This window comes from Conger conger, chromosome 17 (assembly GCF_963514075.1).
Source record: "Conger conger chromosome 17, fConCon1.1, whole genome shotgun sequence".
NCBI classification, from domain to species: Eukaryota; Metazoa; Chordata; class Actinopteri; order Anguilliformes; family Congridae; genus Conger; species Conger conger.
Window position 1 is genome coordinate 7,681,205 of NC_083776.1, and position 27,538 is coordinate 7,708,742.

Sequence of the window (27,538 nt, forward strand, 5' to 3'; positions counted from 1 at the left end):
TTTACCCAAAAGCCCCATAGCCTTTGCAAATGGCAAAATCTTCCATTTCCTCAATGGAATGAAAGTGTTATACTGTACAGTATATGGTATAAAGTGTCATTTTCATTTTAGTGTGGCAAACAAAATCAGTAAAATGCATATTGAAGGTAACGTGCATAGATTGCATCTCCTTGGAGGAGCTTTCAGTCTTCCAAATGTTCCCATAATTAACTTGACTGTGATTCCAGATACCAGCACAGTTATGAAGTCAACCAAGACCCCATCCCTGCCAAGCAAAGTTGTAAAACCATAAAAATATGATTTTGCAAAAACAGTACAGAGGAATGTGCATTTCCCAGACCACAATGAATATGAGACACGACAGACACTGCAGTGCCCGTTCCCCTCTCCGAGAAGAGCAACACTGTGGGAAGGGGCAGAACTTCATTTAAGTCACATGTTCAGGGAAAAGTCATCACTCTGCCTATGTGCTCATTAACAGGAGAAAACTCTAAAATTAAGGCTTTCGATTTTGGCAACAAGATGTCTTTGCTTGCCCATCTTTGGCACAGAAAGTGGAAATGGGAAAAAGGTCTATGCATTGTGTCAAACTCCACAACTCTGGATCATGGAACGATGGGACTACTTTTTACCTGCAGATCAACTACAAAACATTACCTGGTTTATGAGTACATTCACTCTGCCACACACACATAATTATACACTCACAGTCTTAAGGGGCCTGAAATAGTTTTTTTTATTGAATAAAAGTTGTACAATAGTATAATGATATTAAATACAATTACACAAAATATCAAAAATGTAATTTATTATAAATAAATAATGTAAACTGCATTACGTAAACAGGTTTGAAGTCATATAAAAGCTGTAAGCGTCAGTCAGGCAAGCACTTCAACTCATCTTCAACAACAATATCTCAGTGGCCATTTTTCCACCTCAAGTAACATAAAAACTAAAAGTTAGGAACATTTCAAACAGCAACATGGACGTAGTGCAACGCGTAAGAAATCCGTCAGGACTGGCTGAGAGATAAACGAAACTCCTCCTCCCTCAGACTTCTGTCCAATCGCTGTGTCTCGGCCTCCAGGACAGATGGGAGGGGCTTCTGCGACACCACAGCCAATGATTCGTTCAGGTCTTGCCGCAGTGAGATCAGCAATTGGTTGTTCCGGGAGGACCGTTGGATAAACTCCTCCCTCTCCCTGTGATCCGCTGCCAGCGTTCTCCTCAGGTGCTGCACCTGGGAGCACGAGACAAAGAATCAGGAAAATAAATACTACAAAAACGTAATGTTCATATCCATATGCAAGAAAATGCATGAACCCCAAGGCACTCAAAGTTTTCTGCTTTTTCTTCGAAGAGTGAATGAATGGATACATTAATGACTGACTGAATGAACGGATGACTGAGTGAATGAATGAATGGATGACTGAGTGACTGGATGACTGAGTGGACAGATGACTGAGTGAATGAATGAATGGATGACTGAGTGACTGGATGACTGAGTGAATGAATGAATGAATGACTGAGTGACTGGATGACTGAGTGGACAGATGACTGAGTGACTGGATGACTGAGTGAACGGATGACTGAGTGAATGAATGAATGGATGACTGAGTGACTGGATGACTGAGTGAACGGATGACTGAGTGAATGAATGAATGGATGACTGAGTGACTGGATGACTGAGTGGACAGATGACTGAGTGACTGGATGACTGAGTGAACGGATGAATGGATGACTGAGTGACTGGATGACTGAGTGAACGGATGAATGAGCGGTCCTCTCACAGGGCTGAGGCTCACCTGCTCCTCCAGCTCCAGCACACGGGCCCTCAGCAGGTTCAGCGTCTCCTCCTCCTGCTCTGTGTGAGCCGGCACCCCCTGCAGGAGAGAGAGGAGTAACACTCACCGCTGTGCGCACGCACACGTACACACACACGCACGCACGCACGCACACACACACACACACACACACGGACGCAAGCGCACACACACGCACGCACGTGCATGCACACGCGCGCAAACACACACACATGCATGCATGCAAACACACACACAGGCGCACGCATGCAAACACGCACACACACACGCATGCAAACACGCACGCATGCAAACACGCACACAGGCACACGCATGCAAACACGCACACCCACACGCATGCACGCACAAATATACATACACGTGTGCACGCACATTTCATGAGTGTTCAAAATCAAAGTTTAGCGATAATGGAATGTTGGCGTGTAGTGAAATGCATTGTCGATCATACATCACCTAACTACTGTATGAACTGGCCTCAACAGCGTAAGTTTTAAAGAGGATTAAAGACAGGGGCAGTGAAAGCTGCTTTTTTTGTTTTGTAAAAGGTGAAATAAAGTAAATAAAGGTGTAAAATGAGAAGCGTGTGCAGCACCTGCTTCAGCGCCTCCCTGAGCCCCGTCCTCTCGGTCCGCAGCCGGGCCACTCTCTGCTCCAGCTGCGCGTTCCGCTCCTGCAGCCTCTGCAGCTCCAACTCCAGCTGCGCAACAGCCTTCTGCATGGCCTGCAGCCGCTCCCGCACGCCAGCGCCCCCTCCTGGCCCGTCTGAGAGCTGCAGCCACTCCCGCACGCCAGCGCCCCCTCCTGGCCCGTCTGAGAGCTGCAGCCACTCTCGCACGCCAGCGCCCCCTCCTGGCCCGTCTGAGAAGTGCAGTCTGTCCTGCAGCGCAGCGCCCCCTGCTGGCCCGTCTGAGACCTGCAGTCTCTCCTGCAGCGCAGCGTCCCCTGCTGGGCTGTCTGAGACCTGCAGCCTCTCCCGCTCCGGCACATCGGCGCCCCCTCCTGGTGTATCCTGTTCTTGCGGCTTCTCCTGTTCAGGCACCGCACACAAGTCCAGGTGACCAGGCACAAACCCAGGGTGTAACTGCAGGGGGAAATCGTGGGAAATCGTGTTGTACAAATGGCCACTTACACTTGGTTCCACTTCCGCTGGTGAAAGCATGGCCCCCAAATCACATATCACAACTTTTAGTGTGCAAAAAAGACCTAAACATTAGTTTAAAGCAAATAACATTAAATTACTGGCATATTTGACGACCTTTGAAGTGCAAAATGAATTATGTGCTGAACATCTAAGAGTGTGTGAGTGTATGGGCTCTGTGGTTCTGACCTGAGAGTGTGTGAGTTTTCCAGTTTTCCGGTTCTTCTCCTGGTACTGGATCAGTGTGGCCTCAGTCTGCTCCAGAGCGTTCCGAACGCGCTCCCGGTCCTTAAGAAGGTCCTCGACCCTCCTCTTCAGCGTGTAGATCTGCGCCTCCCTCTCGCTCAGCTGCGCCTCCCTCTCCTCCTTCTCCAGGAGGAGCGTGGCCACTCTGGCTCTCATGTTCTCCATGCTCAGGCCGTCCGGAGCGTCCTCCACTCCCTGCTGCGCCTCCCCGGGGCCTCCATCCCTCCCCAGTCTCTCACCCTCTCCTCCCCCCTGCGCCTCCGCCCTGCTCCTCCACCTCCTGACCTCCTCCTCTCTCTCACTCAGCTCCGCGACCAGCCTCGCCTTCTCCTCCTCTGCTTTACCCAGAATGCTCTGCAGCAGCTCTGCCGTCTGGGCCTGGTCTCCCCTCTTCTTCTCCTCCAGCGTACGGAGGTGCTCTCGCTTCCTCGCCTCTATCCTGCGCTCCCTCTCTTTCTCCAGCGCCTCCTCCAGCTCCCGCATCCTCTCCCTCAGCTCCCCGGCGTCCCTGCTCCTTTCTGTGAGCTGTCTCTGCAGTCTCTCCCTCTCTCTCTCCCTCTGTCTCTCCCTCTCCTCCTCCTGCGCCTCCTTTTCTCTCTCCTCCGCATGAGCCTCCCTCTCTCTCTCCTCCTCTGCTTGCATCAGCGTAGCCATTCTCATTTCTGCCTCTTCCACCCTTTCCTGCAGCACCTCCACCTCTCTCTCCTTCTCTCGCAACATCTCTCGCACCTCCTCCACCTCCTCCTCTCTCTCCTCCGCCTCCCGTTTCAGTCTATCGCTCTCCCTCTTCAGCTGCCCTTCTTCTTCCATCCACTTCTCCCCTTTCTCCTCCCCCTCCTTCCTCAGCTCGGCCATCCTCTCCTCCCACCTCTCCGTCTCCTCTATCCTCCCTTTCCTCAGCAACTCCTGCTCGTGCTCCAACTCCCTCGCCCTTGTGCTGAGCTGCAGAATCTCCTGGGTCCTCCTGGCCGATGCGGAGTTCAGCTCCATCCTCTGCTCCTCCAGGGCGTCGACTCGCGCCCTGACGCGGGTTAGCTCCGCCTCCCTCTGCACCACCGTGTCCCGCAGCACCTTCTCGGACTCCTCCCACCTCCTCTCACTCCGGTCCCTCTCTCTGGCCTCCTCCTCACGGAGCTGTGCGGCTCGGAGCAGCTCGGCCTCCCTGAGCCTCAGCTGCGCCTCCAGCTTCTGCTTTTCCCCTTCCACGCTCCTGACCCTCCCATCCAGCGTGTCCAACTCCCCCCGAGCCGCCCGCAGCCTCTCCTCCCTGCTCCGCACCAGCTCCTCCCTTCTCTCCTGCAGGAGCAAGCGAAGTTTCTCTCCCTCTCCGTGGCTCTCCTCCAGGAGCTCCTTCAGCGTGGCCATCTCCTGAAGCGCTTCCTTCAGGCCCTCCCTCATATTCTCCTTGTCCACCTCCTTCTCCTTGGCCTCCGCCCGGGCCCGGTCCCGGCCCTTAGAGAGCTCCCCCACCTCCTCTGTGAGGGAGTGGAGCTGGGCGGCCATCGCCTCCCTCCTCTCCCGCTCCTGCCTGATCTCCTCCTCTCTCCACCTCAGCGAGGAGCTGGCCTTCTCCCTCTCTCTCCGCTCCTTCTCCACCTCCTCCCTGAGGGCCCCCACCTCCCTCTCTCTGCTCCTCAGCTCTGCGGTGAGGCGGTCTCTCTCCTCCTCCAGCTCCCGCACCCTCTCACCCAGCACCTCCACCTGACCTCCTCTCTCCTCCAGCAGGGAGCGCTGTCCCCTCTGCAGCTCCTCCACCCTGGCCCTGAGTCTCTCCACCTCCCCCTGCTCCTCCCTCAGCTGGGACGCCAGGCTCTCCCTCTCCTCCTCTCCCTCCAGCAGGCTCTGCCTCATCCTCCTCTCCTCCTCCACTCCCTCCTCCAGCCGAGTCTTCAGTTCCTTCAGCTCCCTCTCTCTCTTCACCAGGGCCTTCGACACACTCTCCCCCGCTCTCTCCCTCTCCTCCGCCACTCCTCTCCACCTCTCCACCTCCCCCTGCTCCTCCCTCAGCTGGGACGCCAGGCTCTCCCTCTCCTCCTCTCCCTCCAGCAGGGAGCGCTGTCCCCTCTGCAGCTCCTCCACACTGGCCCTGAGTCTCTCCACCTCCCCCTGCTCCTCCCTCACCTGGGACGCCAGGCTCTCCCTTTCCTCCTCTCCCTCCAGCAGGCTCTGCCTCATCCTCCTCTCCTCCTCCACTCCCTCCTCCAGCCGAGTCTTCAGTTCCTCCAGCTCCCCCTCTCTCTTCACCAGGGCCTTCGACACACTCTCCCCCGCTCTCTCCCTCTCCTCCGCCACTCCTCTCCACCTCTCCACCTCCTCCAGCAGCCCCTCCCGCTCCTCCTCCACCTCCCGCACACGCTCCCGTGCTCTCTCCCTCTCTCCCTCGGCGGTCTCCAGCTCCTCTTCTCTCTCTGTCCTCAAAGTCCTCTCTCGCTCCAGGATGGCCTGCGTCTCCTGCACTGACAGCTCCTGCTCCATGAGCCGCTCCTTCGTCCTGCTCAGCTCCTCTTCCTCCTGCTGGAGCCTGGCTGCTGCCTCCTCTTGCACCCTCCTCATCCTCCTAAGCTCCTCCTCTCTCTCCCGCAGGAGTGCCTCCTGGCTCTCCACACTCCCCTGGAGCTCGCCGATCCTCCTCCAGCTCGCCTCCTTCTCCCTCTCCAGCTCGTTGAGGCTGGCCTTCAGCTGGGCCACCTCCTCCTTCCTGTGGCCCAGCTCCCCTCTCAGCCGCTCCTCCCTGTCTCTCCCCTCTGCCTCCTTTGTCCTCCTGCTCCTGTCCTCCTCCTCCTCCCTTACCCGCTCCCCCTCTCTCAGTCGGGAGTTCAGCTCGTCCAGCACCTCCACTCGGGCCTCCAGCCTGGCCACCTCCTCGTCTGCCTGCCTGAGCTGCTCTGCGCTCCTCTCCCTTTCCCTCTCCAGGGCCCTCGCTCCCTCCCTCTCTCCCTCCGTCAGCTTGAGGGTCAGGGACTGCACCTCCTTCTGCGCCTCCCCTGCTCGCTCCCTCCACCGCTGGGCGTCTCCTCGCACCTCCCTCGCGCTCTGCTCCTGCCTCCTCTGCTCGGCGCTCAGTTGGGAGCGCAGCGCCTCCAGGGCCGCCTGGCTCTCCTCCAACACCTCCCTCTCCCTCTGCAGGCCCTCCACCCTGCTCCTCAGCGCCTCCACCTCCCCGTCCCGCTGGCCCAGCTCAGAGCTCAGCGCCTCCCTCTCGCTCTGCCACAGACTCCTCTGGGCCTCCTGCTCTGCACGCTGCTCCTCCGCAAGCTCCAGCGCCTCCTGCAGCCTCTGCACCTCCTTCTGCCGGCCCTGCGCCTCCTCGCGGCTCCTCTCCCTCTCTTCCTGCGCCTCCGCTGTCTCCACCTCCCTCTGAGACATCTGCCTCTCCAGCTCCTCCCGCAAGCACCTGATCTCCCCTGTGAACACACACACACACACACACACACACACACACACACACACACACACACAGATATATACACACACGCACAAACACAGACACACACATAGACACACACACAGATCAATTCCAACATTTCACTCCTAATGCCCTTCATATTAATTTAACAGTTGTTTTCTGTGACAAACAGAAAAACAGTTAGAATCTGTCATAATTCACATTGTAATGCCTAAATCTCATTTAATTCAGATTGTGAGTGCCCACTGAATCCACCGGCCCGTCCTCTCTCCGCACGTCCTCATCGTTACCACAGTGCAATCAGGACAAAGCTCCCACTGCCGCTGGCCCAGTCAGGATCTCAGGCAGGTGCTCATATCATTTCAATTAGACTGTTTTTGATTGACCCAAATTGTTTCTTGTGAGCGAAAAAGGATATTTCAGACACTTGGAGGATTTTCTGGTCGGATTGATAATGGCATGAAAGACCCAAGGGCTTTATAATGGCTAGTGTCAGAACATTCGGGAGTTCTCTCTCTTTCTCCCACGCTCTCTTTCTCTCTCTCTCACTCCCTCTCACTCCCTCTCACTCCCTCTCACTCCCTCTCACTCCCTCTCACTCCCTCTCACTCCCTCTCACTCCCTCTCCCCCCCACGCCCCTCTGGGACCTCACCTTGCAGTGCATCTTTAGCCTGCGTCAGCGTGTGCACCTGGACCTCCAGCTGGCCCCTGTGCACCTCCAGGCTGGAGCTCTGCTCCTGTAGCTGAGCCAGCTGCTGCCGCAGGGAGGCCGAGAGCGACCTGTGGGGGGGGGGGGGCACGGGGGGCGAGGGGGGGGGGCATCTCAGCTCAGCTCACAGACCAGCTCAGTGGCATCGTAACCCAACACATTTCAGACTCCATTTTACTGCCCTGGCATTGTGAAATGACTGCCGCAGTTCAGCAGACGGACACAGCGCCCCAAACGCCACTCAGCCCAGCACCATCCTGTATGCTGAGCCATTAATGTAATACACACTCACACACACACACAGCGCCGAGCCGTTACACACACACACACACACAGCGAGCTCAGAGCTGTTACACACACACACACACACACACACACACACACACACACAGTGCAGAGCCGTAACACACACACACAGCGAGCTCAGAGCAAAAATTCTGACATCCATTAGAACTCCATTTCCCACGGTGCAGTTCACCTGAGCTGGTCGCGGTCGGTCTCCAGCTCCTCCCTCTCTCTCTCCAGCGCTCGCACGCCCCCCTCCAGGCGCTGCCCCTCCCTCAGCAGGTCGTCTCTCTCTCTCTCCGCCCGCTTCTGCTGCTCCTGAGCCCGGCTCAGCTCTGCCTGCACGCTCCGCATCTCAGCACAGACTGCATTGTGCAGCCCTGAGAGCTGAGCACACACACACACACACACACACACACACACACGTCATATACACACACACATATTACACACACACACACACACGTCATATACACACACACATATTACACACACTCACACACACATACACACACGTCATATACACACACACATATTACACACACACACACACACACGTCATATACACACACACATATTACACACACACACACGTCATATACACACACATATTACACACACACACACGTCATATACACACACACACATATTACACACACACACACACGTCATATACACACACACATATTATACACACACACACACACGTCATATACACACACATATTACACACACACACACACACACACGTCATATACACACACACACGTCATATACACACACACATACACACATCATATACACACACACACGTCATATACACACACACATTACACACACACACATCATAGACACACATATTACACACACACACACACACACACATTATACACACACACATATTATACACACACGTCATATATACACATAATTATACACATGTACACACACACACACACACGTCATATACACACACACATACACACACACATCAGACACCTTTTTTTTCATCTAAAAACATATTTTCACTTTGACATCATTAATAATTGAATGTAGATTGATTGGCAAAAATGGCAATTTTATCAATTTACAGTTCAATCTACAACACAAATAGTGTGAAAGAAAGTGGCGCTTGTGCGTTCTGCAGTGAAACTTTACCTCCTGAAGTTTTCTTGCGTCCCTTTCTCTGGCCTCGCTCAGCAGGCAGGTCTCCCTCTCTCTCGCCTCTCTCTCAGTCTGCACCTCCCTCTCCAGATCCCTCTCTCTGTCCCCCATCAGCTGCAGCGACTCCACATCTCCAGCCATCTGAGCCCTGCAGAGAACACAACACCAATCTCTCACAGGAACTGAACACCAACACCGATCTCTCACAGGTACTGAACACCAACACCAAAACCAATCTCTCACAGGAACTGAACACCAACACCAATCTCTCACAGGGACTGTTATAAGAAGGCAGAGCTAATAATAAGACTGAGCAAAAGAACGATTGTAAATCAAATCATAGGACTGTTCATAGGATAATGTGTGAGCTTCATATTCAACCTCATTTCTGTGGCCTCCTGGGTAACTGCCTTCAGCGCCCTTTGAAGGGCCATGACCTCTGACCTCATTGTCTGCAGGCAGGACAGGGCGTCGGCCAACTCCGTTTCCAACTGAGGAGAGAGGGGACCAATCAGGGGGGGAGCTCAATCCACAGCCTTCACACAAGCAGAAACAGCACCGAAAGAGCTGAACTGGTTAACAGACACGCGATGAGGTGAGATGGTGATGTCAGAGCTCCGTGTGATGTCACACCTGTAGCGTACGCGCTCCGAGCTCCCTCTTGTCCAGGACCAGGGCCTCGTTCAGGGCGGCCATCTTGTCCAGGGAGTCCCGCCCCTCTGCCACCTCCCGTCTCAGCTGAGTCTGACTGGAGGACAGAGAGAGGACGGACTCGCGCGCCTACACGGGCGGGAGCAGGAGGAGGACCAGTGAGACACCAGAGGCCACATAAACAACAGGAGAGACGCTGGGATTCATTACAGTCTCTTATCTTAGCGTGGCGCGTGCCAGCCGGTCGGGGGTCAGGGGTCAGGGGTCGGGGGTCAGGGCTCACCTTCACCAGCGCTTCCCGGGCCTGGGCGGACTCCCCCTCGGCACGCTCTCTCTCCAGGCGCTCCTGATCCAGCTCCCCCTGCAGGTCCCAGAGATCCTGCCGGCCCTGCTCCACCCGCCCCATCAGCTGGGCAGCCTCCTGCAGCCCCGCCTCCACCCTGAGAGAGGAGAGAACACCACCCCCAAACGGGCCCTTTAAACCGGCCCCCTCACCCTGAGAGAGGAGAGAACACCACCCCCAAACGGGCCCTTCAAACCAGCCCCGCCTCCACCCTGAGAGAGGAGAGAACACCACCCCCAAACGGGCCCTTTAAACCGGCCCCCTCACCCTGAGAGAGGAGAGAACACCACCCCCAAACGGGCCCTTCAAACCAGCCCCGCCTCCACCCTGAGAGAGGAGAGAACACCACCCCCAAACGGGCCCTTTAAACCGGCCCCCTCACCCTGAGGTGGGCGAGAGCAATGCACACACACGGTTCCTAATGTACAGAAAGTAAAGAAACATGATGAACACGAAACATGAGAGGAGGTGGAGATAGCTCTCATCTCCCCCATAACCTCCTGAGAGCAAAAGGTGATTGGGGAGGTGAGAGAGGAGGAGGTGATTGGGGAGGTGAGATAGGAGGTGATTGGGGAGGTGAGAGAGGAGGTGATTGGGGAGGTGAGAGAGGAGGAGGTGATTGAGGAGGTGAGAGAGGAGGAGAGGAGAGGAGGTGAGAGAGCAGTAGGTGATTGGGGAGGCGAGAGAGTAGGAGGTGATTGAGGAGGTGAGAGAGGAGGTGAGAGCAGGAGGTCAGAGGGGAGGAGGCGATTGGGGAGGTGAGAGAGGAGGAGGTGAGAGAGCAGTAGGTGATTGGGGAGGTGATTGAGGAGGTGAGAGAGGAGGAGGTGAGAGCAGGAGGTGAGAGAGGAGGAAGTGATTGGGGAGGAGGAGAGCAGGAGGTGAGAGAAAAGGAGATGAGAGCAGGAGGTGAGAGAGGAGGAGATGAGAGCAGGAGGTGAGAGAGGAGGTGAGAGAGCAGTAGGTGATTGGGGAGGTGAGAGAGTAGGAGGTGAGAGAGGAGGAAGTGATTGGGGAGGAGGAGAGGAGAGCAGGAGGTGAGAGAAAAGGAGATGAGAGCAGGAGGTGAGAGGAGGAGATGAGAGCAGGAGGCGAGAGAGGAGGAGATGAGAGAGGAGGCGCACCGTCTCTGCCGGTCTCGCTCCAGCTCCTGGCGCTCCTCCTCGTCGCGGCTGCGCTGGCGTCTCAGGAGCTCGTTCTCCTGCCGCAGCTCCTCCCCGCTCCGCTCCGCCTCCCTCAGCTGGCTGCCCAGGGCGACCGCCATCTCCCGCTCACTGCACGGAGGAGAGAGAGGAGGTCACCACGGTTACCATGACCAGGCACTAAACCATCTGCTCCTTCATCATATCGGTAACAGCCTTAAGCCCAGATAACGCGGTGGAGCCATTTTGTCACCGATTCGCTGATTTGATTTCAATCTTTGTGAAAAAATATAAACGGCCATTGTTACACAGCTCTTGGAGCTGCGGAGGTTTAGTCGTGCAAACAGACGAGTGAATGACAGCACGAGAGCAAGTCTTTATTCTGCCTTCAGTACACTGCATTACAGTGTTGGTTCAGGGGCCGGGGCTGGGATTGGGTCAGGGGTCGGGGGTCGGGTCAGGGGTCACCTCTGCAGCAGCTCCTGTGTGTGTGTGAGCTCCTGGCCCCCCTGCAGTGCCCACTCCTGAAGCTCCGCCCCATCCTTCTGCAGGACTCTGATTTGCTGCTCCAGGTCCTCTCTCTCCGCCTCCAACCCCAGGATTCTCACCTCCGCTTCCTGAAAACACCAGAGAAGAACATTCTGATTTTTACTCCCTCATGTTGTTATTGCGCTGTTATTCTTTGTGTTTTCATGTGACAGGAACTCATGGAGGTCAGACGCTATCATTGTCACCTGCAGTTCCTCGTGTCGACACTGGAGGGCGGTCTCTGCCTCGGCGATGACAGTGAGCAGAGAGGCCAGCCTGTCATTGGACAGCTCAGCCAGAGCCAGCCTGTCATTGGACAGCTCAGCCAGAGACATGGGAGCGCTGCCCCGCCCACCCGGCCGCTGGGAGCTGAGGAAGTTCGCCTGGAAAACGCCCAACATTCCCGCTCAGCTCCGAACATCATCACAAACTCCTCCTCTTCAGCTTGGCAGACTCCATTTTGAAGAGCAAATTAGCAAGTGTGAGCGGCCATTTTACCCCCTTTAAGATTGTGAGTGGCGGCCATTTTAAAGGAGGAAGTCCACTGAGGTGGTGGACTGTTCAAAAGTAACAGCAGTTCAGTTTTGCGTTCAGATTACATTACAGTTATGTAACAGATGCTTTTATCCAAAGTGACTTACAGTTGGTCAGTGCAGTGTGGGGTTAGGGGCCTTGCTACACCCAATCCCCCTGGAGCAGTGTGGGGTTACACACTGCTGCCTGAGTTTCTCTCACCAGGTTAAGAACAGCCTGCTGGACAGACTGTAGGTCTCTCTCCACCTCTCTCTGCCTCTCCCAATCCCTCTCTCTCTCCTTCTGTTTCTCCGCCTCGCTCTGTCTCTTCCTCTCCTCCTCCTCTTCCTCTTCCTTCCTCTCCCTCTCCTGGTTCTGAAGGGTCGAGGACAGCTCGGAGATCCTGAGGGAAAAGAGAGAGAGAGAGAGAGAGAGAGAGAGAGAATTAGTGACCCACCCTCTCGCCCAACACCATCCCCGGCTCTCTGGGTGTTTCAGAAGGAAACAGGAAACCTGCCAAACTCTGCAAAGAAAAGCAGGTATTGTCTCAGGGGTTCAGGCCTCGATGTCTGTAAAGCCACTTTGTGACAGTGCAAAAAAGCGCAACATAAATTACACTGCAATAACAGAACGACGTTCGAAACAGAAAAGAGGCGCAGAGATAGGGGGTGGGGCTACAGGTGAAAAGGCTGCTTGGATAGGGGGCGGGGCTACAGGTGAAAAGGCTGCTGGGATAGGGGCCGGGGCTACAGGTGAAAAGGCTGCTGGGATAGGGGCCGGGGCTACAGGTGAAAAGGCTGCTGGGATAGGGGGTTGGGCTACAGGTGAAAAGGCTGCTGGGATAGGGGGTGGGGCTACAGGTGAAAAGGCTGCTGGGATAGGGGGTGGGGCTACAGGTGAAAAGGCTGCTGGGATAGGGGGCGGGGCTGACCGGTCCTGCAGCTGCTCGGTCTCGGAGCGATGCCGGTCCTTCAGCTCCAGGAATTCCCGCTCCTTCTCCTGGAGACTGCGCTCCAGGTCCTGGAGAGACAACGGCCCCGGAGTGGGCAGGACCACGAGGCTGGGGGCGTGGCCTGCTCCACCGCTGGGGACGTGGCCTGTCCCAAGGCCAGATGAGAGGGAGGAGCTAACCGACCCGCAGCAGGACAGCAGGGAGGACGACAGCCGGGAGAACTCCGCCCTCAGCTCCCACAAGTCCCTGCAGCGCAGACAGGAAAGAAGCTCACTGTCCTACGAGCCTGGCCACAGGAACACTTCCACTACACTTTCATTTACTCTTCAAACAGCTCTATTTTACACTGCAGACAGCTCCACTATTTTACACCTGCCTTCTTCATAAAAGTATATAATGTTCTGAAATTGTGTAAAAATTAATGAACAAGATGGTGCGTCCCTATTGGTCAGAGCACACGCCCGTCACCTGTCAGTGGCTGTCCTCAGCGTGTGATAGTGGCGCCTCAGCGTGACCACGCCCCCCCACAGTGAGATCAGACGGGTGTGCTCTCGCCCAATGTGACTGGTCAGGAGCTGGGAGAGGGGGCGGGGACAGGAAGAGACAGAAGAGGAAGGCAGGCCTCTTTATTTCCTGTTTTACATCAACAGCAATGACGTTGTCTGTGGTGTTAATGAATGAATAAACAGAAAAACAAGAGCAACAGCACAAATTCAGTAGATCAGTGTAGTACAGGAATGACATGAATAGCATTTGGCAGACGCTCTTATCCTGAGCGACGTATAGTTGATTGGACGAAGCAGGAGACAATCCTCCCCTGGAGCAATGCAGGGTTAAGGGCCTTGCTCAAGGGCGCAACGGCTGTGCGGATCTCATTGTGGCTACACCGGGGATCAAACCACCGACCTTGTGGGTCCCAGTCAAGTACCTTAACCACTACGCTACAGGCTGTAGTAATGTGTTCACACCACTGGACCACTGGACCGGTCTGAATGCAAAAAAGGAATGGCAGGAATCCCAAAATGGCTGAGCCGGTAAACACCCTGAGATTAGAGGTGACGGTCTGCACTTTAACCTCTCCCACACAGCAATTCCACTGGGTCACCTTGGACATCCAGCATGTGGCCACAGACATTACAAGGAAGCCAATCAGGAACATATTGGTGGCAGGTTTAGTTAATTTTAGTTAGTTTAATTTTGGGATAGTTCTACCTCTTTCTCCTTCTGCCACTCTTTCTCCCTTCGCCCCGCCTCCTCCACAGCTCTGGCCCAATCAGCTGTCAGCTTGCCCAGGTCCTCTCTCAGAGCTTCATTGGCCTCTCCTGATTGGTTGACCTGACTGCGCAGAAGAGCGTTCATTTCTGCCATCCCAACACTTCTGCTCCGGTGAGAAGCAGACAGAGAAGAGCCCAGTTTTATTTATAATTCATAAATGTCCTCTCTGAGTAAAAGCTTCTACAACATGCAGTAGCTGCCTGGGCTATTCAGAGTTTCAAAAACTGCTTTCAGACCTCTGCTGTTCCTCCTCCAGCCTGATGAGGGCACTCTCCAGCGAGTTGCTGTGGTCATTCCTGATCTTCTTCTGCACAAAGTGACAATGAACAGACAGACTGAATCATGTCATACTGTTTTTTTTTCTGGCTGAGAAGTGTCCTGATTGACCGGTTTAGACCTGACCCCAGCGCAGTAGATCTGACCCCAGCCCTGACCCCAGCGCAGTAGACCTGACCCCAGCCCTGAGCGCACTGGTTTTGTTCCTCACCTCTCTGGAGTGCAGCTCTCTCTCTTCATTCTTCATCTGGGCCTCCAGACCCTGACAACGTGCCCTGTACTCCAGAACCTGAGACCCACAAAACACCTTTACACACACGTGCACATGCACAAGTTCACACGCCCTTATGCCAGAGCGCGCGCACGCGCACGCGCACACACACACACACACACACACACACACACACTTTCCTGATCATTGGAATGGAACATTTGAATATCAGGCTTTGCTTTAAACCCTGTAAAAGTGCCGTGCCACAGACGCCCCTGGGAGGTCAGACCTTGCTCTGGAGCTTGTGGATCAGTTGGGCCTGCCGGGCCTCTCGCTCTCTGCCCTCCCGTAGCTTCCGCTTCCAGTCGCGCTGCTCGCCGTCCTGCCGCGCAGACATGGTGTCCAGAGACTGCGCCAGCTGAGGAGGACACGCGCCCGGTGACCGACCCTGCGTCGAGCAGCGACACTGTCTCACAAAGAGGCGGAGAGAAACACACGGCGCCGCTGCTCACCCTGTCAGTCAAAGCCTGCGCCCGGGACCGAAGCTCCTCCTTCTCCGCGCAGCTCTCCGCTAGCTCGTCCTGCATCCGCGACAGCTCGGCCCGCATCTCCGCCCGCTCCTGCTGCCAGTCAATCAGCAGATCGGCCTCCATCGCAGGCGTTCAGTCTTCAAAAGCGAGCGAGATCGTCTAAAAAAAAAAGGTGATGGTGTGGCGTCAGGTCCTTTACTGCTAATAAAGTTCATATCAATCTCAGCTAAATTATCATTAATAACGGCTCGGTCATATGAGGTCATATACGTGCACCAGCTGTAAACTACTGTAGCTATTCATGCGAGGACACACTCCGCGCTGGGACAAACGTCCCGGATTTTGCAGACATTGTAATAGGACATATTGCATGGCTTAACGTTATATCAAAGGAAATTTTACATTTTGAAGCGAAAACCAAGAACCAAGTTATCAACTAACGTTAGAGGCTCAAGTGTATTTGTCTAAATATGAGTTAGCTAATGTTTAAATTAATTGACGAACATTCCTTTTGACGGTATGAACGAGAAAATACAGTATGCAGGCATTCCCTTATCGGGCAGCGTTATATTTTTGCTGATATCAGTGGCTGAATGATCAACGTTAGGTTATTATAGCTCGCCGCTAGGTAACGGTAGCAAAGCAGGTTTAACAGTCAGTAGGTTTGGCTGACAACAGCACTGCACAATTAATTTACAGCTAATAAACCATACCGGTAGATTCATATAAACACATCTAGCTACCTCCTATTAGAGACAGACAGAGAGAAACTATTAAAACATTTACAACGAAACATTTTAAATTTAGATTTTAATTAACGTTAAAAGGGGGAAAAACATTCCAAATCGCTGGAAAGTTAACTTACCCAAGCTGGAAGCCGCGGTTCTGTAATGTGACAGCTCTAAAACACAGCTCTTACGCAGAACAACAACGCTGTCAGACGGACAGTCCATGATCACATTTACAAACCAATGATTTAATGTTCGTAAGGTTTTCACTATAGCAAATTATTTGCGCGAACGAAAGCTATTTCTGTTACTATTCTTGAAATCCCAGACCGGATTCAAATCCGAAATCTCACCCTCCGACCTAGAATCAAAGACGATAAAAACAAATGTCAAGGGAACCCAAACGACTAGTTAGATATACCTGCAGCGCCATCGTGCGGCTTGGAGTAAAACAAATGGTCTACTGCAAAATACGGCGAATGGGCGCAGCGGCGCACAGTTCAAAACGTTACCATACCAACCGTGTATCGCCTTTAACCTACTTGAATGGTACGTAGCTAATATATAATTATCACTTAACCAACTATAACCACTTCCAGGGAAGGAAGTGTCACGGCTCGACACTTCCTTCCCTGAAGTGCCAACAGCATTTCTTGTAAACAATTTTTCCCCCACCAGCTGTCCCTTGGTGCTGCCAATAATGTAAAGTAACTTCTGAAATGTCCTTGTTAATTGTTACTGCTGCATTCTCACTATACAAAATAGTGTGCGGAAAACCGATTCCTCCCGCACACTATTTTGTAAAGTGAGAATGCAGCAGTAACAATTAACAAGGACATTTCAGAAGTTACTTTACATTATTGAATCCATTTACACGAGAACGCGTGTCCTAGGCTACATAGACTAATATTACCCACTTGTAACTTCTTGGTTTATGATTACGCGTTTAGCTTTTCATTGTATGAACCGTGTTCAGCGTAGAACTCTCTATCGAGCCGTCTTAAAAAAGTTGTCAATTGGCTGTTTGATACCATTTAATGATGTTGTAATCCTCAGTTTCAGATAAATCATTTCCGTCTCTAGACTGTGGCAATAGGCACATGAACAGGTTTTGTGTGTTCAAACTGCGCCGCAGGTGTGTTTTTACCCTGATACATTTCTGCCACATTTTGACAAATTTTTTGACAAGATTTTATTTCTCCGACAGCTACAGAAAGAACACATCAAAACAAAAGGAAGTACAGCTTTATGTTTTTATTAATCATGTATTGTACAAATTTAAGTTTTTTAGATTTGAGGTCATTTTGCCCCCGCGTTACATTTGCAGGAAGTCAAACGTATATTTTCCAAGATTCATCCCAGATTTGTGCATAAAGTGGAAAAAAGGTTTCATGAAATATATGGAAGCCAACAATTCTCCCCACACACAAACTAAAATGATTATTGACGGTTTGATTTGCAATTAAATGGTACAGATAAACGTTTTAGTATGCCTTATATTCTACTCACTTCAAAGAATCAGTATACAGAATTTACACAGTTCATACATATTACTGGTCAAAAGGCTTCAGAATAAAACCTTGAAAATATTTAATGATGTCTCCTGTCTACAACCACTCATTTAATGAGGTAGTGGTTATAACAGACGTTAAGGACAAATGTTTAAGAGTAAATGCCAGAGAACAGAAAAAGGTGGAGTTTGACTTGATTGTAATGCACTTAATGACAGTGGTTGATAACACTGTTCTCATCCACTCACAGAGCCCCAGAGGGAGGAAGGCTCTCTCCTCCTCCTCACTCCTCAGGGCTGGCTTTGGGCCTTCAGTAATAAGGCATGCTTCTGCACTTCCCTTTGTTCAGTTCAGGGATTTGGTCTTAAAAATAATACTAGACTTTATATTCCACACACAAAATAGGAAGAGAATAATAAAAATAAAAAAAACTGAACAAAAATACAGTATATTTGAAAAAGGCTTAAACTTCATCTTCTTCCACTGAAAGGAGTTTCTCTTTGTCATTACTTTGAGAAATGTTGTGGAAATTGAGAGAGAAAACAAATCACCAGTACTGGCTAATCAGCCCAGTAAGATTAATTTCTCATCCAATCTTCAAATAAAGAGACCGTGAAATTATACTCATTGGTACCCGTTCTCAAAGTGAAATCTCAGCTTTCTCTGAATTTCCAAGAACAGCTCAATTTGTCACACAGCAATGTGCTTTCTCTGCACTCATTAAATACATGGCTTTGAAAAAAAGACAAAAAAAAAACAAAAAACACATTCTCAGACCAAAGCACCCCTAAACAATAAAAAATAACATAATAAACCAGCTGGTTTTATCCAAGTGCTTCCGGTGACCCATTCACTCGAACAACACAGCCAATAACAACACAGTATGCAGATTTGTTTAAGTTCTCCGCCGTTTCATTGGCCACTAGGTCCAGCTTGGTGTGAGGCGATTGGTCAGTGACCGAGCCACAGAGAGCATTAACTGCCAAACAACCGAGCTCTCCTGATATAACAGATGAGGTAATGTTACTGTGGTGTCTAATTAACGCAATGACAGACGATCTCTTCTCCAATTAGAGTGAGTTGAGTTGTGAGGGCTCGCAGACTGATCTGCTCTGGGGAGACGGGCTGGATGGCCGCTCCAGATTGCATAGAAACAGAAGATGTGGAGACCGTTTGGCACACAGATGCTGCGACCACAGTCTTCTTCCAGGACTCCTGTGTGTGAGCATGTGTGCGTGTGTATGAGAGTGTGTGAGCATGTGTGTGTGAGTGTGTAGTCCGGCTGGGGGGCGGGTGCTATCTGAAGACCCCGACGTTGATTGACAAGGCCACCTCTGGCTTCCTGCATTTCCCAGCACCCCTCTGCTCAGACCCCGTCCCCAGGCTGGGCTCCACGCTGCCGTTCTGCCCCCTGCTGGACCAGAGGAGAAATGCACATGCTGAATGTCTGAAACAAGGAGGGGGGAGAACATACGTACACATACCACACCAGTCAAAATGCACAACGCGCAGAGGAACCCAGATACCAAGGTGAAGAGGATAAACATGTCACAGCCCTGCCCCTTCCTCAGAGCCCCTCCCCCTCAAGCATAGCCCCCACCCTCTTCTTCCTCACAACCCCAGCCCTTCCCCATAACACCTGCCCTTTCCACAGAGCCACACCCCCTTCCCCATAACCCCTCCTCCCCTTTCCACAGAGACCCTGCCTCTTCCTCATAACCCCTCCCCCTTCATCATGGCTCCTCCCCCCGCCTCACAGCCCCGCCCCTAAAGCACAGGGAGAGAGTACTATGAGACTGAGGGGGCGGGTGCACAGGTGTGAGTGATTGGCGGGTGTACAGGTGTGAGTGATTGGCGGATGCCCCACCCTCTCCTGCGGCTCGCAGTGTCCTGTTGGAGGCTCTGCTGTCCCAGCCGGTCCGTGAGCGTGCTGAAGTCCCGGTTGCTGTCCAGCAGCAGGTTCTGTCCCAAAGCACACGGTCAGAACCACTCCACCCCCGACCCTCACACAGCGAATGCAGCTCTGACACCTGGACGTGCATTCTCTCAGACTCGCCACGGCGTCGATTTGAGCCGAGAATAAGGTCTGTGGTTAATGTACGCTTAAGAGACAGAGTTTCACGTCTTGTTCTACAAGATAAATTACACTTGTTACGATCACAACCGTGAATTTCAAAGCTGCTATGCGGTTGTGAAAAAACGACAGTTGCACAGAGGTCATCTCTGTACCTTGACTCCGATCAGAACTCCAGCCACTGTCTCTCCCTATAGCATGACCCCATGCGGTATGAATAAAGTTATTATGATTATTATTATTATTAGATCACCTTGACTCCAATCAGATCTCCGTCTTTCAAGTGAAACGGCGCCCCCTGCAGGCTCTCTGCTCTCTTTTTCTTCTTCCGCTTCGACACCTGCTGGCTCTGAGTGATGTCATCAACCAACAGCGACATAAGCAAAAAACACAACACGCTAACGCTAGCAAACCAGCCTTCCCAGAGCCTGTTTCCTAGCAGGATTACTGAGCTAGCTGGAATAAAACCTGGAGCGCTCATAAATCTGGAACATGGACTGAAGTAAAAAGAGTTGTACTGGGTTTTACTCAGCGCAGTAATCCTGCGTCTGATACAGGTAAGTAGCAGATGCTAATGTAACACCTCACACCTCCAGTCAGACATTCCACCCCTCCCCCTTCATCCCCCGATCTTCCTCGTCCTCACCCAGTTGGAGATGGGGGTCCAGGCGTGTTTTTCGGGGAAGTGTTTGGCGATGTGCAGGCAGTCGGGGGACAGGCCGTAGCGGGCCCCCAGGGCGAGGTGGAGGGCCCGGGGGGAGGCGTCGCGGCTCGTGTCCCAAACCAGCTCCTCCGCTGGGTAGAACTGCTGCTCCCCCGCAGCCCCCAAAGGGTTAGGGACCCCCATCTGCACCCGCAGCACCAGATCCCCCGACCTGCACACACACACACACACACACTGATTACACACACACTCACACACACTGATTACACACACACTCACACACACACTGATTACACACACACTCACACACACACACTGAATACACACACACTCACACACACTCACACACATACACACACACTCACACACACACGCACTGATTACACACACACGCACACACACACACATACACTCTGATTACACACACTCACTGATTACACACACACTCACACACACACATACACTCTGATTACACACACACTCACATGCACACTGATTACACACACACACACACACACACACTGATTACACACACACTCACACACGCACACACACACACACACTGATTACACACACACACACGCACACTGATTACACACACACTCACACACGCACACACACACACACACATACACTGATTACACACACACTGATTACACACACACACACATGCACACTGATTACACACACACACACACTGATTAAACACACACACACAAACTGATTAAACTCACACACATACACTGATTAAGCACACACTCACAGACACGCGCTCACACACACATAAACTGATTAAACACACACTCACACACACACACACTTACACTGATTAAACACATACTCACTGATTACACATACACACACACACACTGATTACACACACACTCACTCACATACACACAGATTACACACTCACATACACACTGATTTCACACACACACACACACACACACACACACACACACACACCTCACACACATACACACACTCGCATACACACACACACACACACTCACTCACTCACATATACACACTGATTAAACACACACACATACACACACACACACACACACACACACACACAGCTCTTACCCCAGATTCTCCTCGTCCAGCAGCTGCTGAACACACAGTTCTGTCCCACTGCCCAACTTCAGCTTCCTGAGAGAGAGGGAGGGAGGGAGGGAGGTGAGAGAGGGAAGTGAGAGAGAGAGGGAGAGGGAGGGAGGTGAGGGAGAGAGAGAGGGAGGTGAGAGAGAGAGAGAGAGAGAGGGAGGTGAGAGAGAGAGAGAGAGAGGGAGGTGAGGGAGAATAACCAGCAGCCATCCTGTAGGTGTAGATGGTGGGTGTCTGTAGATAGTGTGTGTGTGTCTGTAAATGGTGTGTGTCTGTAGACAGTGGGTGTATGTGCAGATGGTGTGTCTGTAGATAGTGTGTGTGCGTGTGTGTAAATGGTGTGTGTCTGTAGATGGTGGGTGTCTGTAGATAGTGTGTGTCTGTAAATGGTGTGTGTCTGTAGACAGTGGGTGTATGTGTAGATTGTGTGTGTCTGTAAATGGTGTGTGTCTATAGATGGTGGATGTATGTGCAGTGTGTATGTGTGTGTAGATGGTGTGCGTCTGAAGACGGTAGGTGAATGTGCAGATAGTGTGTCGGTAGATGGTGTGTCTGTAGATAGTGTGTGTGCGTGTGTGTAAATGGTGTGTGTCTGTAGATGGTGGGTGTCAGTAGATAGTGTGTGTCTGTAAATGGTGTGTGTCTGTAGACAGTGGGTGTATGTGTAGATTGTGTGTGTCTGTAAATGGTGTGTGTGTCTGTAGATGGTGTGTCTGTAGAAGCAGGTACCTGAGGGGCAGCTGGTTTCCTCTGAGGATCTTGCAGAGTCTCCTGCTCTCCAGCACCCACACCCTGAGGAAGGCAGGAGCCGGGACACACACACTGTGCAGAGCGGGCAGAGTCATCACCTGCAGGAGAGAGACGCACACACGCACACACATGCACACACACACACACACACACACACACACACACGCACGCGCACATGCACACACGTGCACACACGTGCACACACACACACACACACACACACACAGACGCGCACACACCATCAAGGTACGTCAAACACAAATCACATTAAACATCCTTACATTCAACACTATACTGCTTTTTTCTTTCTGTCCCATTTCAGGTCTTTCTGTACCTGAGTCTTGAGGTCATCAAGAGATGCTTCCCCTGAAATTTCCACCTGTCCCACAAACTGAAATTCAGCCCTCGACTCATCTGTAATGCACACACGCACACGCACACGCACACACACACACACACACACAAACACAAAGGAAACCGTCAGCCTCAAGCCACACCCACCTGACCCCCACACCCCTGGCCACGCCCGGTCTCACCTGCAGCGGAGACGCCCTCCACCCCGTTGGTCACATGGTTCCCCTGAGCGTCCTGCAGGAGGCCGTCAGTCAGCTCCCCGTGGAACCACACCGGCAACTTCAGAAACCCCTGGGACAGGGAAACAGCCTGCTTCACAACCCTGCCATCACTCATTTCAGGACATTTCTGACCTGTAATCGTGTTCCACGTACATATCTGAGCTGTAATCGTGTTCAACGTACATATCTGTGAGCTGTAATCGTGTTTAACGTACAATTACAGAATTATCCTTTCTTCAGGGCCCCATTAATCATGCCTATACCTCATCACCCTTTCAGCTATTTGTTTGAAGCAAAGCATTGTGGGATGGCTGTACCAGGGACGTGCGGATGGATCACGGTCCGTTCATTAACTTTAATATTTGCAGACAGCTGCGGAGATGTCACAAGAAGAGGAGGGCACAGAGAAGAAAGAAAAGATGCATGTTAAAATGGTAAAGGTGCCCTCACACAGGACACAGGGGTACCTTGGGGGGCAGACGGCCCTCCGTCAGCACCAGGGTGTCCCCACTGCGGATCTTCAGCTCGGCCAGAGAGGAGTTCTGGGAGAGAAGACCATGAGTGAGATACGGTGGGTTAGACTGTGTCAGTCTGGGTCAGTCTGGATCAGACCGGGTTAGACCGGGTTCAACCGGGGCAGAATCAACATCAATATTCCTCCACAACACAAGCGGATAAAAAAAATTCCATTCAGTCCCGCATATGAAAGCCTCCACACAGCAGGGGGCGCAGTGAGAACAGCCTCACCTCCTCTGTGAGCGCGTCCCCCACCTCCTCACACCAGTCAGTCTTCCTCAGGTGCCAGGCCTCCCCTGGGGAGGAGACAGGACAGGCAAGCCATCAAAATGGAGCATTCTCAAAATGGCCGCAAGGAGATGGGAAAGGGAAAGGATGCTGAAATAAGGTTACCTTCCAGACCAGCCAACTTCACCATCAGCTTCAGACACTGCAACCAGAGAGAACACCCCTCAGCACTTACACAACACACTCTCATTCACACTCACATTCACACACACTTACACAACACACTCTCATTCACACTCACATTCATTCACACACACACACACACACACACACACACACACACACACACACACACACACACACACACACAGCTGCTCTCACACTCACACACAGACACACACTGCTGCTCTCACTCACACACACGGCTCACCTCCTTCACTTGTCACATTCTCACACAAACACACACACACACATTCACTGCTGCTTTCTCACACACACACACACACACACACACACACACACACACACACACACACACACACACACACACACACACACAGCTGCTCTCACACTCACACACAGACACACACTGCTGCTCTCACTCACACACACGGCTCACCTCCTTCACTTGTCACACTCTCACACAAACACACACACACATTCACTGCTGCTTTCTCACACACACACACACACACACACACCTCACCTCTTTCACAGTGAGAGTCTCCTGCACTATGAGTTCCTGCTCCGGTGCAGCATGGCTGTCACTCCCCACTGTGTAGTACAGGAAGAGCTGGGGGGGAGGGAGGGAGGGAGTTGATGAATACAATGAATAAACATGAAAAACAACGAATGTTAAGCGTACACGTTTATCGTGTTAATGTGCGACACAGGTGCAGAAATAGATGAGAAGATATGAAGAGTTCACAGCGCGTATGGAAGATGAAGCCTCGTGTGCACACGCGGTGTGGCGGTGGCGGTCAGGGGACACACACCTCTGTGGGGCCCGGTGCGTCTCCAGCACAGAGGATGAGGAGGGTCATGAGCTTCACCCCGGCCTCACGCACGCTCAGGTACTCACGCACTGCAGGGACACACAGACACAGACACAGACACGCGCACACACACACTGGTTACAGAGTCACTGCACAGGTGTTAGTAACAAGGCAGTGTGTAAGAAGCCATACCTGGAGGCAGGAGTCTGCCAACGCTGTCCACCTGCCTCAGACAACACCTCACACCTACAGGAGAAACACAGCAGTGATACACACGCTGTATACATACACACACACACACACACTGTATACATACATACGCACATGCACAATTGTAAAAGTACATTGGCAAGACTGTCTGAAAATAGTTAGATTTCTTATCTTGTGATTGTGCAGGGGGGTGCTATGCTATCCTATAGTCAGAGTGATTGACAGTGATTGAAAGTGATTGACAGGTGGGTCTCACCCTGAAGCTGGTCCTGAAGCTGCAGCTCTTCAATAGCCCTCTGCTTCACCTCCGACAGCAGCTGCACAAACACACAATATACATATACACTGAATATATACACACACACACACACACACATACACTGAATATATATATACACACACACACACACAGTACTGTGCAAAACCTTTAGACAGGTGTGAAAAAATGATGTAAAATAAGAATGCTTTCAAAAATAGAAATGTTAATTGTTTATTTTTATCAATGAACAAAATGCAAAGTGAGTGAACAGAAGAAAAATCTAAATCAAATCAGTATTTGGTGTGACTAACCCTTTGCCTTCAAACCAGCATCAATTCTTCTTGGCACAAAGTCAGGGATTTTGTAGGCATATAGTCAGGTGTGCGATTAACCAATTATACCAAACAGGAGGATAGCCAATTTAAAACGTAGGTTGAAACACAATCATTAACTGAAATAGAAACAGCTGTGTAGTAACAACTGGGTGAGGAACAGCCAAACTCTGCTTCCAAGGTGAGGTTGCTGAAGACAGTTTAATGTCAGAAGTCATACACCATGGCAAGACTGAGCACAGCAACAAGACACAAGGTAGTTATACAGCATCAGCAAGGTCTCTCCCAGGCAGAAATGTCAAGGCAGACAGGGGTTTCCAGATGTGCTGTTCAAGCTCTGTTGAAGAAGTACAAAGAAACAAAAGCAACGTTGCGAACTGTAGACGCAGTGGATCGGAAGATGTGCCATCAGCTCAGAATTGTCAGACCCCAGTGGGACTCGGGTATACCCATCTACTGTGCGGAGAAGTCTGGTCAGAAGCGGTCTTCATGGAAGAATTGCGGCCAAAAAGCCATACCTCTGACATGGAAACAGGGCCAAGCAACTCAACTATGCACGAAAACACAGGAAATATTTGAAATATTTGGCTGTAGCAGAAGGCAGTTTGTTTGCCGAAGGGTTGGAGAGCGGCACAAGAATGAGTGTCTGCAGGCAACAGTGAAGCATGGTGGAGGCTCCTCAATGCTGAGAAGTACAGGCAGATACTTATCCATCATGCAATACCATCAGGGAGGCATCTGATTGGCCCCAAATGTATTCTGCAGCAGGACAACGACCCCAAACATACAGCCAATGTCATGAAGAACTATCTTCAGCGTAAAGAAGAACAAGGAGTCCAGGAAGTGATGGTATGGCCCCCCAGAACCCTGATCTCAACATCATCGAGTCTGTCTGGGATTACATGAAGAGACAGAAGCATTTGAGGCTGCCTAAATCCACAGAAGAACTGTGGCTAGTTCTCCAACATGTTTGGAACAACCTACCTGCCGAGTTCAAAAACTGTGTGCAAGTATACCTAGAAGAACTGATGCTGTTTTGAAGGCAAAGGGTGGTTACACCAAATATTGATTTGATTTAGATTTTTCTTCTGTTCATTCACTTCTTCTGTTCATGCCTTTTGTTAATTGATAAAAATAAACTATTTTTGAAAGCAGTCTTATTTGACAGCATTTTCTCCACACCTGCCTAAAAGTCCTGCACAGTACTGTGTGTGTGTGTGTGTGTGTGTATACACACACACACACACACACACACACACACACACACACACACTGTAAATACACCTCACTCTCACTCGCACACGCACACACATACCATGTTTCCAGCAGCAGGCACCTTTCCCCTCCTCCTCTCGCCTTCATTCTCCTCTTCCCCGCCCGCCACTCCTCTTCCTCGGGGACAGAACTCCACCTGCAGCCAGCGGCAGTCTGACGGGGTCGTCACGGTGACGAGGTCCCCGCTGACGCTGATGAGGCTGTGGAGATGATGAAGAGTGATGAAGAGTGTGGCAGGGTAGTTTAAACGCAAACCAGCTTCGGACGGAGGACATGAATCAAACTGCCATTACAGTAACTCAGCACACTTTTTCATTTCATTCATGTACAGTACTGTGCAGAAGTATTTGACCTTATTACACATATGTTTTTTGTGTGTGTTAGTATAAAAGAACACATTTGAGATTTCCAAATATTCATTTTCCTCCTTCCGGACAGCGTTGGCTATCTCAGAGAAGTAATGCAGTTTTTGATTTGATTCAGTTTTTAACTATTCTGCCAAATTACTAAAGTGTAATGTAAAATCTATAGTATGTTTATTTCGGACCTTTCATTGAATTATTTTTGAAAGAATCTTATCTGTACAGAATGTTATACAGGTGACGTTTGCACAATACTGTATGTGTACGCACTTCTGCGTTTTGGAAATTTATTTAGTATTATTTATGTTCTTGTCTCTTGACATGGGTATGTATATTGTTCATATGTTTAGGTCTGTATACATGCATGCCTGAATTCTCAGCCTTTTATCCTGTTGTTACTGTTACTGTTGATCTTTTGTGGGATTCTAGTACAGTGCATGTGTTATTAACTGTGTTACTAAAAGCGCTATGCAAATAAAGTATTATTATAATTATCATGATCATAACCTGTGCCAATGGCCCATTTCACAATTGTCTCCTGTTGTAATTCAGAGAAGAAGAGTGCCCGGAGGCCCCACGCACCTGGTGTGGAAGGCCTGGGGCTGGAGGACCAGCAGGGCGTCTCCGTCTCGCAGCGCCAGCTCCTTCAGGGTCCGGTGCATGTCTGCAGCGGGAAACACCCTCCAGCCGCTGGCCCCGCCTCCTCCCCCACTGGCCCCGCCTCCTCCCCCGCTGGCCCCGCCTCCTCCCCCG

General features: G+C 51.4%; 2 protein-coding genes across 5 annotated transcripts in view; both read right to left on the bottom strand.

Moving 5' to 3' along the window:
* Positions 1–718: 718 nt before the first annotated feature.
* On the bottom strand, positions 719–16,270 carry si:dkey-230p4.1 (trichohyalin). Of its 4 annotated transcripts, none has more exons than XM_061226655.1 (22): positions 16,059–16,270; positions 15,176–15,352; positions 14,953–15,081; positions 14,664–14,741; positions 14,413–14,483; positions 14,114–14,240; positions 13,370–13,476; positions 12,881–13,147; positions 12,172–12,352; positions 11,643–11,819; positions 11,377–11,525; positions 10,891–11,040; positions 9,707–9,863; positions 9,406–9,552; positions 9,154–9,263; positions 8,767–8,920; positions 7,802–7,995; positions 7,267–7,394; positions 3,151–6,611; positions 2,416–2,904; positions 1,806–1,883; positions 719–1,240 (listed from the first exon to the last, which is right to left on the bottom strand). In XM_061226655.1, exons 2-22 carry the CDS (start codon positions 15,314–15,316, stop codon positions 1,013–1,015), a joined length of 6,723 nt encoding a protein of 2,240 aa, XP_061082639.1. In that variant the 5' UTR covers positions 15,317–15,352; positions 16,059–16,270; the 3' UTR covers positions 719–1,012. The 4 variants fall into 4 exon arrangements, with proteins under 4 accessions (XP_061082639.1, XP_061082641.1, XP_061082638.1 ...); XM_061226657.1 differs by having other exon boundaries at positions 2,416–2,850; positions 14,114–14,279; XM_061226654.1 differs by having other exon boundaries at positions 14,114–14,279.
* An 890-nt stretch (positions 16,271–17,160) lies between these two features.
* usp40 (ubiquitin specific peptidase 40) overlaps positions 17,161–27,538 on the bottom strand; it is a 20,436-nt gene continuing 10,058 nt past the window's right edge. Inside the window, exons 16-32 of the mRNA XM_061226676.1 lie at positions 27,368–27,509; positions 26,464–26,623; positions 24,814–24,874; positions 24,540–24,593; positions 24,348–24,436; positions 24,059–24,145; positions 23,518–23,554; positions 23,356–23,420; positions 23,076–23,150; positions 22,570–22,678; positions 22,368–22,447; positions 22,013–22,131; positions 21,263–21,328; positions 20,153–20,381; positions 19,760–19,855; positions 19,300–19,394; positions 17,161–18,846 (exon numbers count right to left, since the gene is read on the bottom strand). Coding sequence (XP_061082660.1) covers positions 18,729–18,846; positions 19,300–19,394; positions 19,760–19,855; positions 20,153–20,381; positions 21,263–21,328; positions 22,013–22,131; positions 22,368–22,447; positions 22,570–22,678; positions 23,076–23,150; positions 23,356–23,420; positions 23,518–23,554; positions 24,059–24,145; positions 24,348–24,436; positions 24,540–24,593; positions 24,814–24,874; positions 26,464–26,623; positions 27,368–27,509 — 1,682 coding nt within the window. The 3' untranslated portion in view covers positions 17,161–18,728. The remainder of the gene's footprint in view (positions 18,847–19,299; positions 19,395–19,759; positions 19,856–20,152; positions 20,382–21,262; positions 21,329–22,012; positions 22,132–22,367; positions 22,448–22,569; positions 22,679–23,075; positions 23,151–23,355; positions 23,421–23,517; positions 23,555–24,058; positions 24,146–24,347; positions 24,437–24,539; positions 24,594–24,813; positions 24,875–26,463; positions 26,624–27,367; positions 27,510–27,538) is intronic.

Bases quoted from the DNA above. Each gene is read 5' to 3' on its own strand.
- si:dkey-230p4.1 (XM_061226654.1), bottom strand. From the start codon at position 15,316: ATGGAGGCCGATCTGCTGATTGACTGGCAGCAGGAGCGGGCGGAGATG. The intron at 11,526-11,642 runs GTGACAATGATA...TGGTGTTTTCAG, and splicing joins GTCGACACGAGGAACTGCAG to GAAGCGGAGGTGAGAATCCT. The intron at 2,905-3,150 runs GTCAGAACCACA...TTCCCCCTGCAG, and splicing joins GAAAACTCACACACTCTCAG to TTACACCCTGGGTTTGTGCC.